Source organism: Anopheles arabiensis, chromosome 2 (assembly GCF_016920715.1).
Source record: "Anopheles arabiensis isolate DONGOLA chromosome 2, AaraD3, whole genome shotgun sequence".
Taxonomy (NCBI): Eukaryota; Metazoa; Arthropoda; class Insecta; order Diptera; family Culicidae; genus Anopheles; species Anopheles arabiensis.
The window spans coordinates 9370634-9386408 of record NC_053517.1 but is presented as its reverse complement, the minus strand read 5'-3'; the positions used below and the strand labels follow the sequence as shown (position 1 = coordinate 9386408).

Genomic DNA, 15775 nt, shown 5'->3' with positions numbered 1-15775 from the left:
TGAACGGATCAGATGTTGTACGTTAATCTTGCAAGCTCACCAGTCCACGTCGTGCTTGGGACTGTTCCATTTGAACGGAAACGCTAACAGTTGTTTGCTATCCGCCTTAATGTATGCAACGCGCATGACACACTGTGCTAAATGTGTACTAAAACGGTTGCAAATTTGGTTTTATCTGGGTAAGTAAATTGGTAGTGTTAATGAAAACTCATGCTGAGTAAATTTTCAAAGTATTCTTTTCCCATTAGGTACTGTATTTATTATCATCGTCATTGTGTTTCGTACAACGTTTACAACTATGTTTTGTCTTGGAACCTCACGCGACGCACAGTCAGCCCACGGAAACGGTTTACAGCTAAATCCTTTTAAAATAAATGTTCTGCATGTATTCTCAGTCACCACGTTAAGAAATAGATCTATCAGAAATAGTATCTGCTGCCCTGTTCAATTGACTTCTTCGCCTTCTTTCCACCCTCCACTTCTGTAGCCATTGTTTGTTAACTTGTAGAAGAGCACAGAAACCCCGAAGTGAGTGCCACGGTGCATAAATTCTTAGCAATCAGCAGTAAAAGTAAACAGCCTTCAACGTACAAAATAGTAACAGCAACAAACACTCTACAGCCGCACCTCGCCCCGCACGATCTGCTCGTAGATGGCGGGCGTCAGCAGCTCGTACTGGCCCTTGGGCGTCAGGTAGTAGACCGAGTCCTCGATACCGCTCGGATCGAACCCTTCCAGCTGCAGGTCGAGCTTTTTCAGCTTGAACGTACCGGTCATGTCGACCTTCGACAGCAGCCGCACGAACTGGGGCCGAGCGTACGACGGCAGCGTGTCCTTGAGCGTGCGGGCCAGCTGCTCCAGGTCGACCTGCCGCTCCGGATCGAGGATGGCGGCCATGCCGGCACGGCCCTCCAGGTTCGGTACCTCCACGCCGTACACTACCGTGTCCCGGTAGCCGCACGCATTGCTCACCTCCGCCTCCACCTCGCTCGTCGACACGTTCTCGCCCTTCCAGCGGTACGTGTCGCCGGTCCGATCCTTGAAGAACAGGCTGCCCCGCTCGTCGGCGACGAGCAGATCGCCCGACAGGAAGGCCGCATCGCCCTTGCGGAAGATGTCGCGCACGATCTTCTTCTCCGTCGCACCCTTGTCGACGTACCCGAGGAACGCCCGGGACGGATTGTTCGGGATGATCTTGCCGATGAACAGGCCGGGCTCGTTCGGTTTGCACAGCTGGCAGAGGCCGTCCTTGCCGCGCAGCGGCTCACTGTACCCGGTGGCCGGGTCGGCCCGGATGATCGAGATCGGATAGACGACGGGTATGATGCGCGACACGAACCCGATCGCACCGACCGTGTTGTCGATGTTCACTAGAGAGAGGGAAGGGCAAACAATACGGTTCAGTTGAGGCAGACAGAGCAGAAAGGCACTAAAACACACGAATACCGCCACAATCACTTACCGATGTTAGCGTTGCCCTCCGTGGCACCATAAAACTCAGCCACCCGCGGAATGTTGAACCGCTCGACGAACTGGGGCCAAATCTGGGGACGCAGCCCGTTGCCGAAAATCAACCGTACCTTGTGCGCTTTGTCGACGGGCGAGACCGGCGTGGCCAGGATGTAGCGACACATTTCACCAATGTATTGGGCAATCTGAAAAAATCGATCCATAGCAATTAGTACAGACTAGTGATGGACAAAGTGGGCATAAATCTGGAGTCGACTCCGATGCAACTCTAACAATTTCGGGACCGGCTCTGGAAGGTAGGTCCAACCAGCAATATCCGGAGTCGTCCGGAGTCACCCGGAGTAGTCCGTAATCGCCCTGAGTTGGACTAAAGACAAAGAAAAGAAATCTCCGATCACAAGCACATTGACTCCGGGCGATTCTGGTTGACTCCCAACGACTCCCGACAACATCGAACGACTCCGGGAGACAACGAACGACGACTCTGGACGTCTCAGGACGACTCCAGCCGACTCCGGAAGACTGTGGATAACTCCGACTCCGGGCGATTCCGGATGACTCCGGCCTACTCCAGAAGACTCAGGACGACTTCGGACGACTCCAGATGACTCCAAACGACTTTCCACTCCGGGAGACTCATAACGACTTCAAGCGACACCAGATGTCTCCAGACGACTCCGGCCGACTCCGACTCTGGGCGGAACTTCTTCTTCTTCTTTGGCGAAACAACCGTTCTCCCCCTATAGCCAGGCTGCCTAAAAGCCTAAAACTGCCTATACCCACTATTGAGCTTGGCTTTCAGTGACTTATTCATTACCCATTGCAGGATAGACAGTCCTACGCAGGGGGAATTAGTGGTTCCTACTTTGCCATAGTCGGAATCGGACTAACAATAGTTGAAGTCGGATCGGAGTGCGCTCGAGAGATCACATTACTAGTACAGACGCTTTTTAAATTTAGTGGCATTCAACTCGAGCTTACCGTGCAGTTGTACTTCTGACAGTCGGCAAAGAACTGCGACGCGGAAAACTTCTTCCTCGTGACCACCGTTGCGCCGAACAGCAGGGCCTGCCCGATGCTCATCATACCACCGGCGGTGTGGTACAGCGGCAACGGGGTGTAGAACGTATCGTCCGCACGGAATCCAGCCACCAGGGAGATTGCAGCCGCAATAAAAATGTACCTGCAAATGGAATTGATGTGTGGGAGTAGTGGTGCACTCTCGCACGCCTGGTATGTACCACACGCCACCGCCAAACCAACCTGGAGTGCGTGATGACGGCCGCCTTCGGTAGCCCGGTCGTGCCGGACGTGTAGATGTAGATCAGCTTATCGTGATGGTTCGGCTTCTTCACCCCGTTCACCGGCAGCTCCTTCGACGCGGACTGCATCAGCGTGGTGAGGTCTTTCGCGTTCGCGAGCACCGGCTGCTGCGTGGCCTCGTTCACCTGGTACAGCGCTACCGCCGACGGCAGCTGGTCGGCAATTTCGGCCACCGCATCGGCCAACGCTTCGCCATAGATCAGTGCGTTACAGTTCGCCACCGTGACGCTGTGCATGAGCGCGTTCTTGCGCAGATTGTGGTTGATCAGTGGCACGATCACGCCCAGCTTCGACAGGCCCAGCCAGGTGGCGACAAACTCGGGCCGGTTCTCCTGCAGCAGTCCGACCACGTCGCCATGCTTGTAGCCGTGCGAGTGGAACACGTTCGCCAGCCGATTGGAATAGTCGTTCACCTACGGTGCGAGGGTCGCAGAGAGGGCACAATTAATACAATAAATATACACACAAACACACAGCAAAAAAAACTCGGGGAGGGAAGGGCCAACAATTGCTTCGGTAGCCGCTAAGTCGCTTATTTGGCAGTTTGTTTTTTGTGTCTGTATGTGTTGATGGGAGGCAACTACACACAAAAAAACACTCAATATGCGCAGTTTGACGTCAGCGATCGCGACTGCTTAAGAAGCAATTATCCACCCCACACGCCCTGACGGCTCGGCTCGGCTCACGTACCTCACGAAACGTCCAGGTGCGTCCTTCGAAGATGAGGCATGCCTTTTCCGGCTGCTTCGACACAAACTCCGCAAAGATGTCGCCGATCGTGGCATTGTTCTTCGCGTGCTTCCGCACCAACCCGAGCAGCTTGATGTACCGCGTCAGAGCTCTGGAAGAGATTGGAAAAGGGATGGAAGATGGGAGGGTGTTAGCTAAGCAAAGAAACAAACCGTTTTTTGTTACCAGAATCCGTGTTGATAAGATAATCATACAAACAAACCCGTGCTTTTTGCGGGTTGTGTACAGAGCACCACTTCACTACTTTTGTCTGGACCTTGACCAACAAGGCGAAGGGGAATGTGAGTGATCGAGTGCAAAACAAGAAAAAGACCTCCGCATTTAGATGGTGTACTGTTCGGTGGCAAAAACCATAAAAAACCCCGATTTATGACTAATCCCCCACATGGAGCTCTTATCGGTTATGATGCGATAAGAAGCCCTGATACGATAAAGATGCGTTTAATTTCTAACCCATGACATTGCATGTTCCGCATGGGGAGGGACTAAATGCTAGTAGCACTAACACTTTGTTTGGTATGTGAACAGTTGCAACTAATGTGGCGTGGGGCGCACACTTCAACTCCATCCAGCATCCAGTACATTGTACGTCACATTTAATTTCCACCTGGTTGTAATGATCATGGCGGCGTTCGCCCCAACCATTGCCTACCATCATAAACGATCATCTCCCGAGCATCTTACACTGGCAAAAGCGGCAAATATTTGCTGAAACTTTGCGTTGCGTGTGCGAATTTTCTATTTTTCGTTGATTCAACCGACACGCTTCGATAACACTGTGTGATGCACTCAATGTTCCTCTACATCCCTTACATAACGCTTCCACTGTTTGCAAGGGCTTGTGTTTCTTACGGACGTACAGGTTTTTCGATCGTAAGAAACCATCCAAACAAACCGGTTTTGGACCGGCCAGCGGCTGCACCGATTCACTCATTCAGTCATTGTGTGTACCTCGTCGTAATTCTTGATCGCCCAGATCCACACTAGCTCGGTACCAGGGTACATAACGGCGTAGCGCGGTTCATAGACGGCCCCCTTCCCAAAGCTTCATTCCACACGCCGCACACCGCTTTCTCAAAAGCAAGGGACGACCTTCGAAGCGGGTGGCGGACGCATTTCAACACCACGCGGCGGCGGTGGGGCGTTTGGTTGCGCACGATCGTTGACGTTGCGTTAATGGTGCGCAGAAGGAAAAGCTCGCTTTGGCGGTCGTAAACGGTGGATGAAGCGTTTGTCCTTCTCTACGCTTTGCTGGCGCAACAAGCCACACTGTCCAAGATGCTTTGTTGTTGTGAAGAGGTAGTACGATTTAGTTCCACCCTACAATTCGATACCAGCTTTCGCAGCTTCGAGATCGTTCGGTGGAATTCCGATAGTAAAGATGCAATGCCCTACACTCACGCAGATCACTGGATCATATTTGGTGCCATTTTTGGTCGCATACACACTCAAGTGGATTTCAAACACGTCACGTCACCAGGCGCGTTCGTGGCATGCTTCAGCACAGTTCACCTAGCGTACCAGGTTGGACGGAACTTTTTCGGGACCGCCAACAAACTGTCTGCAAATTACGTCTGCACCTTCCGCAAAGGGCCATAACCTTCGGCGTGTGTGTGATCAGCTTCTCGCTCGTCACCTACCCTCGACTGCTGCACATTATTACCATTGCAAATCGCTCGATTTGCGTTCGTTTGGTCGCCTTCCTTTCGCACACACTCACTTGATATCGCGGGGCGCCGTCACGAACGCGATGTACCACCATCGCCACCAGCCGCTGGCGATGAACACCGCGGCCAAGGTGATCAGCAACGCCGGCAATCCAAACTCCCAACCCATGTAGACCCAGATGAGTACAACGGCCGCGATCGAGGCACCGACGCTGGTAAACTGAAGCACGTACAGTAGCACTAGTCTGAACCGGTCGCCGCTTGCGCTCCTACTGCCGGGCTGGTCGTCGCCGCTCGGTTCCGACGCGAACGGCTCGAGTGCCGACGGTGGCCGTAACCGCGAGCCCGCGACCTGCTGCTGCTGCTGCTGCTGCTGCTGTTGCTGTCTTGCGTGCTCATGCTCCGGCTGCCCCTTCTCCACGTCCACTATCGAGGGCTGCTTCGGGTGTTACGATGGCGTTGTGTTACGTTCCGGAGAGCGATCGCGAGAACCGCCGAGTGAAGGTGAGATAAGAAAGAAAGAGAGAGAGAGAGCATGAAGAAATCGATTGAGACACTGATGATAAGCGGCGATGGTGGTGAGAGGGAACAACATGCTTAACTTAAGTTGAGCGTTATTGGAGAGCAAAGTGTGTTCGCGTGTGTACGTTAGAGCACGAAGCAGCTTAAGCCTCGCAACTGTTCAGTATAGTGATGGAAGCTCGGAATCGGATCTACCCGGTTCCGGTTCCGTGTTCGGAATCAATTCTGGATCCGATTCCGATTCTAAAATCGATTCCTTTTCTACCTGATTTTGGAATCGGCTCCTCAATCGGAATTGACCCGGAAATCGCAATCTGCTCCGGAATCGGAATCAGAATTGGAATCTGGAATCAGTATCAGTTCTACAATTGAAATAGGAAGTTTTAGAAACGACATCAGCCCCGGAATCTCCATTAGAATGGATCGTTTACAAGTAAATTGTAGGTTCATGGCGGCTATCGATACAATCGTAGCTGCATACGACCCAAACGCCTATTCTCTTGGAGATGCCGAAATCGAATTTGATTCCAGAGCCGATTCTGATTACCGAGCTTTTTCTGATTGCGGACCTACTATCCGGAATTGATTCCACAAAAATTCTGAGCTAGTCGGAATCGATTCAAACCAAAACTGCATTGTTCCCATCACTAGCCCAGTGCTTCTCAACCTCCGTTTTTCTCCTGATCAAAGCTTTTGCACACCCCGACATCCCCTAAACCTTTCCGCGAGAGCTATTCTCTCTTACTTTTTTGTGGGGTTTGCTGAGCTTACGAGCGAGCTTTTGCTCTCTCTCTCTCTCTCTTTCTGCTCTTGCTCTCCTAAGCTGGTTGAGTTGGAATCACTGATTGAGATCGCACACGGAGCCCTCCTACCTTGACCATGAAAAGGAGGAAAATTCCCACTGGTTTGATTTACATACTGAATTCGATCGACCAGTTTGGGATGATAAGTTGGAGAGCATGGGTTTGTGGCCTTTTTTAAGCTGAATCATAGCAACGTCTTACGTAAACTGGTAAAGCTGGCGAGCTAACATAATGAGGACAATGCATTTGAAATTCTATTATGTAAAGCGTTGGGAAAAAAATGATGCAGCGCTTAAACCAAAACTGGAACGAATTTGTATAAAGAAACACAAAATCTAATAATACGGAGCATTGCCGCAAAGACAACGTTGCCAGCCACACATCCTAAAGACTGTCCTCTAAATTATTCACCATACCATATTGCGTCAGTGCTGCGACAGATTATGTGCGTGATTCTGTGCCATGCAAAATGGGGGATGTAAACTCTGGCTTTTCCCTCTATTCCGTTTGGGTTCATATTACCTTCCTGTACGATCCGAGGCGCCGCCCGGTACGTGCACGGGCAAAGTTTTTCACCGTCCGTAGCGTGCGTCAGGAAACGTACTTGCTTTTCACGTTCAGCTGATGCGTGAAGAAAAGAAAGTTGCGGAAAATCATTCTACCGGCCTGTGGGGCAGCCGGATCACAGCAGCCTGAGAGCTAATGCGCCTCTGAAACGCGAACCACAGCAAATTCGCTCGACGATCTCAACGGGGTACGGGAGGGATCACTGTTTGATTACTTCCTTTTCTTCGCGGTGTGTTTTTGTGCAGCTCCCTCTAATCGCGGCGTATCTGCATCCGACAATGCAATTTGTTCACTTTCCGTTTCAATTGCCAGCTAATGCACCGCAACGATCATCAGTGGGCACCCTTGCCGACCCACCTGGGTCGGGCGCACAGCTTGACGATTTAATGCAACTTTCCAACCATAAGTTCCTCAAACAAATCACACACAATCACAAAACAGAGCTGCTTGGTTCGTGGATCCTGCGTTTTCACTTTTGCTTTTGTATGTTGGTTTGGGTGTTTTTTGTTGCCCGAAAGGTATCTTACTTAAGCTGGAAGGGTAACATTTGCGCCCAGCTCACTGTCAAGCTCTCCAGCTTCCCTGACTGACCTCGAGTGAACTCGAAGCGACCCATCAACACAGTAAAAAGGCAACAATTCGCCCCCGTCAACCGAGCTGGGCCTTTGTTTTGATGCGCAGAACCGCTCCAAAGGTGTCCTCCTTTTGCGCATCCAGGGTTGCGTTCGCAGGCAACCAAACGGCCCATTAGCGTGCAGAGCGACAGCCAGAGTGATTTAAATGGAACGTTTTAGCGTGCCTCACATATTACACGCCACACTGTTCCTCACCTTAAACGTATTTCGAAAGCGCGTGTGTGTGTATGTGGGTGAGGTTAGAACACTTTTGTTTGGCGCTCTATTTGAAGGGCGAGCGAATTCTTCTGCTGGGCTGCAATGGTGCGTTCTTGCGAACGTTTTGCGCAATGGTGTTAACGCAATCGTAACGCACGTGCCGCGTAGCGGTGCAAAGGAAATTGCGAACCTTCTGTTGGAGAAGAAAAAAAACGGAAGGAACATTTTAAGCCGTCAATCAGCCGTTTTGCTTCCCACGCAATGCTGTTCACGCCGGCAAGAGCTACACTCTTAAAATGTTTTGCCGAATCTCGGTTAATTTTTGCCGAGATCTGCACAACTGAGATCTCGGCAAAGATCTCGGTTAAATTTCTGTTGCTGACATCTCGGTTAATGTCATTTTGTTTTGACGTTTACGTTTAACCGAGATTTTCGGTTGGAGCAAATCGAGATTTCGGCTAAATATAAAAACATTTTATTTTTATTTTAGTGATTTTATTTGCGTATCAAATGGGTTTTTATGATGTGATGGAAAGCGTTGGGACAGGCGCCGATTCAACCGCCGGATGGGGTACAGCGTTTGGATGTGGTACCGGTACAGGAAAATGAGCCGGACAAGGAGCGGGCACTGGTACAGGCACGGTTCTGTAAAGCGGGCAGAGTGAAACGAGTCTGAGTGAACCCTTTTTAGATTTCATGTGATCGAGTGTTGATACTTACCTCCTGTAGGTGACCGGAAATGAATCCTGGAAGTTTGAACGGTCTGGCAAAGGTTGAACCAACCGGATTAGCTTCCACATCTGATCCTTGAATAGGGACTGCTCCGAGCGACGCTCTGAAGAGCACCGGTTGCGTGCGCTGATGGAGTTTCCTAGCCCCAACCCCGCTCCATACCTGTGCTCGATCGCACGCTACTGATTCTCGTTTTTTTCACGCTGAGAGACTCATTTTCACTTTTTTTTACATTTTTTATTTTACATCACAACATAACTCCGAAAGGTTTTCGTTTCATTAGCACGAGATTAACAGAATGGTGAATGACAGATAGAATACCGAGCCTCGGCTAATCCAAATAATAAAGCTGAAATCTCAGTTATTTTGACGGATTATCTCGGTGACAGCAGTGTTAACGTATGTGCTCGGCATGTTGTGTTACCGAGTTTCGGTTCAAATTTTTATTTAACTGATATTTCAGTTTTAAATGGTACTGATTTTCGGCTACTGGGTTTTTCAACTGACATATCAGCAAGAATCCAAAGAGCCGACGGATTTCGGCAGTTTTTTTAACCGAGGTCGTGAAATATTTTTAAGTGTGTAGGTGCGGTGCATTCGAGACCCTGCACAACTGCACGCGGGGAAACGCTAGCGTCTTCATTGGGTTCAGGGACAAAAATGGACTCGTTATTTTTAATTTAGCTAATTGTTGCTGCTTTTTATAATTTTCAAGTTAGAAAATCATGTAAATGTCTTTTTAGAAATACCCACCGTTTAAAATTGCTAGATATGCAAGGTTCTAATTGGATTGTTTACGTCACCCAAAAAACACTGGCCGATCAACGGTTTTAAGTTTTCCTTTACGAAAGAATTGGTTGCGAACGCATTTGATTGTTTTTTTATAATTATGTTCCTTTACGTATAAAAGTATTTTAGAAACACTTAAACTGTGACATGGATTTACACAGCACATTTTATGCATGTAGGATTGTTAGAAATTTACTAAAAAAGCTTGATCATTGATTCGAATTGGTTCTCATGATTCCAATAGTTTGCCGTTCGATTCGTATCGTATTCTGTTCCATTTATACTACCGTTCTAGTGCCGTGATCGGGCGAATAATGTAGCCAGAAAATCAGACACTTTTCGTTTCGTGTGTGGTTTTTTAAGGAGTATTGACCCGATTTCAGCCACCAACTGTCAAACTCTATGTTAAAAAACTGGCTAGTATCGTAAAAATCCCCATTATTCCATGTGTTTTCCCTTCCTTGCATACAATGTCTTTCTGTCTTTAAAAATCAAAATCACTCCTATTGTTGCTTTTTCCCGCTTTCCCGAAATAATAAATTAATGAAAATTGCTATTTTAACGAATAATAACAATCGTGCCACCAATAGAAAACACTTTCAGTGCCATTGTTTCTAAAACTTTCCCCTTTCCAGGCACGCCCTTGCCGTTAGCGCCGTTTATTTGAAACGAAAAGTGTACGCCTTTTGCTGCAGGCATAGCCCAGCCCAGCGTAGCCACTTTCATGACCTTAACGTGGCGGGCAACCCCCCTTATTTTCGGAGATGCTTTCTGCATAGTTCTGCAGCGATGGCTCAACCTGCCGGCATGTTGCGTCGCGTCATTTTCTTAGCAGCGTTCGAGCTGCCGCGACCCAAAAGCCCAACCGCAGGCGGTGCAGGTGTGCTCTCAGCAAGAGACGAGAAAGATCACATCGCGATTGAAAGGCCTGCCTGAAAGTAGCGTGCTTTGCAAACAATGCTTGAGCTTTGTAGCCTTCGGGGTGAGATTTCCTCACCCCGGCGGCCGGTTGCCACCTTTGCAACCTTCAACGTTGCCCACGTTAATTTGCCTGCAGTGAAGTGGTGCAGCTACTTGGCACAGCATGAGAAGAAAAAAAACACCTTCTCCAACACTGCCAGCGAACAGTTCAACGATCTTTCCACCCCACCCCTCCCCCTCGGTGTGTACCAGATTTTCTCCACTGGTCGGTAATTTTCTTTCACGGACACGTTGCTACATTGATGCTGAAGCGTGTTCGTTTTTGCGAGCCTCATCTTAATGATGCTAGCGTCTCTACACAAGGGGTTTCGTGCCTACCGCCATTGTATCCCACGGCCACCCATTTGCATTCTCCACAAAGTCCTCCCCTTTACACACTGCATAGTGCATTGAGGGGGGATACTTCACTTTGCCACTTTGCCTCAACTACCTTCAGCTGGAATGAGCGGATATTGGCAGTGAGAGAAAAAAAGGACGGAGCATTTTATGATTTCTGTTTAAATACTAATCAAATTCAACGAAGCTCTTTGGGGAAGGGACCTGGAAGCTGCACTGGGATGAAGCAAATATTGGTTTACCGTTGCTATTAGCGTTGAATTGTCACCGCTACGGAAAACATTCGCCGCTCCTTAAAACACATTGCGAGCATCAAAAGCCCCGTAGCGCATGGATGCCCACAGCAACGCCCTTTCAATATTTGAGCGGAATAAATTCCAGCCTCCCCTATGGTGGCTACCCTGGCCTGATGAGCTGATCGACGATAGCGAACCCCGTCCCAGTGCCGGGAGGCTTGACATGCCAATGTCTATTTGGTTTGGCAAAACAGTAGCACGGTAGGTGTTAATGGGATTTGTTTGATAATAGCCGGTTTGCTTTTGGTTTTCTTTTCTTTTCCCATCAAAAAGGTCTTGCACTGAGCGTCGAGCGATTGAGTGCCAAAGCTCAATTGCCACATTTTTCGTACCTTTACTGAGGGGAGTGGGAGGATTTTGGGCCACAATTCCCTTTCGAAACAACACACATTAGCATTTTAATCGGTTTCTTCACAGTTCACTGCACAGTAAAGTCTCAACCCGAAGACTCAAACTACGATCACACGGGCTACGAACACGTCTCACCAGATCGGTTCGTTCGAAGACAAAGCATGTATGATGCCAGTAAACTGGTTCAACATCGACGACTGCAAGGGTCACTGCATGCTCTTTGGCCTTTTAGCTTTATGGCTGCTTATCGTCACGATCTGCAAACCAAAACGTCCCTACGCGCAATAACATGGCAGGTCTGCTTCGTAGCATCGTTGTTTGAAGAAGCGACTGAACTTTAGGGAGATGTAAAGTATGCACGTAAACAGTACGGAATTCTGAATCCACTGCCACACCACTTTAAGGCCACAATGGCGTCCTTCAAGATCGCTTCTAAAAAGTCCCACCATCGATTGGAGGCAGTCAGTTTGACAGCTCGTAATGCCTCCAATTCGCATTAACCACACATCACCTACTGGGTACTGAAGGTCACCCCTCCCGGTCACAGCACTGGACCTTAAACAACAACAACAGGTTTGGTTTTTTTTGGTTCGTTTGCTGAGTAAAAGTAAATGGTCCAATGATGGGCTTTGGGTTGTGTATGTGTGTGAGTCTTTTTTAGGTGGTCTTTAATGCTCGGTTGTCGTCTCTGCTAGCAGTATAAGGTGGGATAGGATTTTTCATTATCTTAGACCCACACACCGCAGGCTCGTATGTTGAATGTTGGCACGGACATAAGATGAAGGTTTTTATGTACATTTTTTACCATCTACCTCAACCACAATACCATCAGAATTAACCAACCACACACACACGTTAATAGTATGCCTTTTGTCCAGGTTTTGAGGTTGCCTGACAGTAGACTTCAAGCCTGCAGCAGCCTATGCCATCCATAGCGCCGACCTTTAGTGACGCACAGCAGCTCCTTTTTAAGGTGTCACAGTCGGTTGAACAGTGTTGTGTATATTGTGTACATATATCATCTATTTGCCTTTTTCATTCCATTTCTTACCCGGCTATAGTAGCTGTTCTGTTTGGCCAGCCGTATCTGTGGAAATTAAATAAGCAACCGGCCCCCCACATTAACACTCTCAACATCAGGTAGTGGAATATTAAATCCTAGCCGGAATGGATTTATGAGTGGAACATCCATTTTTACGATGAGTCAAAAACACATCGCCTACATCCGCCGGCTTCGTGCAAACATTTCTCGTCCCAAGGGCAAGGTTGCGAAAAATACCATGTCGATGAAGTTTGGCACGTGTTTTGCAGCCGTTTTGCACCCCTGTCTGCGACTCCGCGACTCCGTGTGCCGCCACAACAGATCTACCAAAATCATGATCTCGTTTGTTGTGCAATCGGTGGACCTCTGTTGCAAACGATCGATCGATTGAACATTGTAACATTTAAGCTTTCGGCCCACACAGCTGAAACGTATGTAATTTGATGCCTGTTTGTTGTAACGATCACTTTGGAGCTGCCAGTCATTATAATGCGATTAAAATGGTTACCCAAATTTGACAGTCATCGTTTGTGTGTTTGTGATTCGTATCATTTTGGTAAAGTTCAAACTTGACTGAAGCAGCTTTTATTCATTTGTAGCGTGACTAAACGATCTTTTTATCCCCTCGAGCAGAGTTGCTTTTGAACTGCAACAAGATCAGCGCAAACAATGCAATTAAACCCTAACCCCCGCCCGTGTGCAATCCTCGATGATCATTCAATCACTTGTTTTACGCAACAATACGCAACTGTAACCGTTTAATTACGTACATTTTGGTTGGAGGAAGCGATTTCTAGTACAAGTATTTAAGCGATCTTTTGCTCCTATATGCTACACATCACACAGCAGTGCACACAGCCGATCGTCCGATCGGTTAAAAGCCGACGTCTAGGTAACGCACCTCAACGCGGCTGTCCCCAAATGGTTCCCCCCCAAAAAGGTGTGACCTCATTCACAAAACTGACTTGTCCTGACCGAGTTCGGCACCCGGGCACACCCGTCGCTTTCTTCCCGCGCCCCAAACACCGCAACTTCCCCGCTGATACGGACCTAGCGAAAATAGTGAGTTTTTTGCATACCAAGTACTTGGCTTGCATAAGCGCGGTGCCTACACCTTTCGGTGCCGGCATTTCCCAACCCCCCGCGGTTAGCTGTATCGAACTTACCTTCCTCTCGTCATTATTATTCATCGTGAATATTGATAATTAATCCATACAAAAGGCAATCGACCGGCGTTCACTAACGCGTCACTTCCCACCGCTGGAGGGCTTATAGGGATCGTAATGCCGTTGGAATCGATACGCGTGGAGTTCCTGGCGGGAACTACAGTTAGCTGCGAGCGCTTCGTGCACGGCGTGTCACAATCCGGGAGCTTTTTGTGTGCGTTTTTTTGCTTTTCTCTCTCTCTCTCTCTTTGCACAACTTTTAAGCTTGTGCCTTTCAATCAAATCCGGCACACCTTTGGAGGGGAACGTTTAGGAATCACTTTCATGAAGCACTTGTTTTAATAGCACACGACTGAATCACACGACACGCTTACAATAAATCCGGTGCGGCAAACGATTGTTGCCCGATCGAGCATCCTGTTGATGAAATATGCATTAGAAGCTAGCTTTGAATCCGAAGGGGATCTACTACTAGCGCACACTAGTGAAACACTTTTCACCTCACACTCACATTTAGCTTGTATGCTTTAAATTTGAGCACTAACAATGCACCCGGCTCACTTGCAGCAAGCTTGCGAACGTGTTTGATGAACCCGCGAAGCTTTCTTTCCTCCTAAAGACCAGCACCACTTTGCACTGGAACGCTAACTTCTAGAATGATCGCTGGGGGACGCTGGGGACACAAACCCAAAAATAAAACACACACGCTCACACACATAACAAAACACGAAAACTGGAAATTCTTCCCGCTATTCTGCAATCCCGCGTACGCGTCGCCGAACGGATTAGCGCAGCACGTTTTGTATCGCGCACAACGCAGCAGCCCCAGTGCGCGCCCGGTTCAACGGTTCAGCACGAAATGCGCCAGCGTGCCGTGGCGGAACGCGCAAGAAGCACGCGCGCGTGTAAGGGCAACCGCTGCGGACGACCACCGATCCACGGAAACGCCACACGTCTCCCACACACTCTTACCTGCTGATTCGTCGCCTGGTTGGATGGGTGGTTTTTCGGGGGGTGCTTCTCTTCGGTTCGGGGGTGACTTTTCTCGCACGTTACCGCGGTAAGCAAATCGACAAAGTTGATGGATGAAATTATTGTTTTAAAAACAATATTACGCGTACACATGGGGGGTGTGACATTGAGCTTCGAAGCAGACGATGGAATTACTTTAAACATACCGATTAATACAAACAAACTCCAGACTAAGGACAACGGGTTGAAGCCGTAGCTGCTTTTGGTAATGGCTCTAGTTTTTGTTTTTTTATCTGAATTTTAAGTTGCAGGCCCCAAAATATCAAAACCGGCGAATAATGATAAAGGAGGAACACAACACAACAAAAAACCCCTTTACTAAGGCTACCGCGTGGACACGGTTGCTTTATCGGCTAGTGCGTATCTGCGATGTATAAATCCGGTTTTAAAAATATGGTGAAGTATTTATTTTTGCACTATCCTTGAGCCTTTTGGTTCGATGCTTTGAGTCACATGCTGATAGTGGTAGTGTTCCGCCTGGTTTAGGCTGATTATTTTAAACATAAATCAGAAATATTATCATGTTCCATGTAGCAGCGATTTTGCGTTTGCGATTCCGAATGACGTTAGATTGATTTGTTTTTGTTTTTTTACTATACAGTGGAGCGTCGTTTATCCGGGTACCTTTTATCCGGCTGTCCGTTTACCCGTGATGTTGAGAAATGATAGTTCAATACAATGGTGACATTGCGTCATGAGGAGTATATTTTAAAAAGCGGTTAAAAGAGCACATTGTCATAGCAAAAGACACGATAATTCAAGCAATTTTCAAATATTCTTATGGGAAATGCATGAAGTTAATTAAAACTCGGTTATTTTTATCAAGAAATAAGATAATTTTCCAAAAAAAATTAATCAGGAATTGGGGAAAAAATTAATCAGGAATATCATTTGACTCATTATCCGTGTTATTCGCATATCCGTGCGAGGCCAGGTCCCGAGAAGCCCGGCTAAACGGCGCTCCACTGTAATATGTTTGAAACACATTTGCTTAAGAAAGTGTTTTGTATTGCATTTTATTATTAATTATTTTCGTGTAAATCGTATTTATTATTTTCAGTATAAATTTTACGACCGACATTGCATGTGAATCGGATTTGCACTAACCAAAAACA

General features: G+C 48.0%; 1 protein-coding gene across 3 annotated transcripts; it reads right to left on the bottom strand.

Moving 5' to 3' along the window:
* Positions 1-218: 218 nt before the first annotated feature.
* LOC120894994 (long-chain fatty acid transport protein 4-like) lies at positions 219-14492 on the bottom strand. 3 transcript variants are annotated; one of them, XM_040297929.1, is made up of 8 exons: positions 14140-14492; positions 13629-14045; positions 5264-5646; positions 3484-3634; positions 2734-3206; positions 2452-2653; positions 1463-1655; positions 616-1370 (listed from the first exon to the last, which is right to left on the bottom strand). In XM_040297929.1, the coding sequence occupies exons 2-8, from the start codon at positions 13650-13652 to the stop codon at positions 616-618; spliced, it is 2181 nt and encodes a 726-aa protein (XP_040153863.1). In that variant the 5' UTR covers positions 13653-14045; positions 14140-14492. The 3 variants fall into 3 exon arrangements, with proteins under 3 accessions (XP_040153862.1, XP_040153863.1, XP_040153864.1); XM_040297928.1 differs by lacking the exons at positions 13629-14045; positions 14140-14492 and having other exon boundaries at positions 219-1370; positions 5264-5649; XM_040297930.1 differs by lacking the exons at positions 5264-5646; positions 13629-14045; positions 14140-14492 and adding an exon at positions 5184-5215.
* Positions 14493-15775: the final 1283 nt, after the last annotated feature.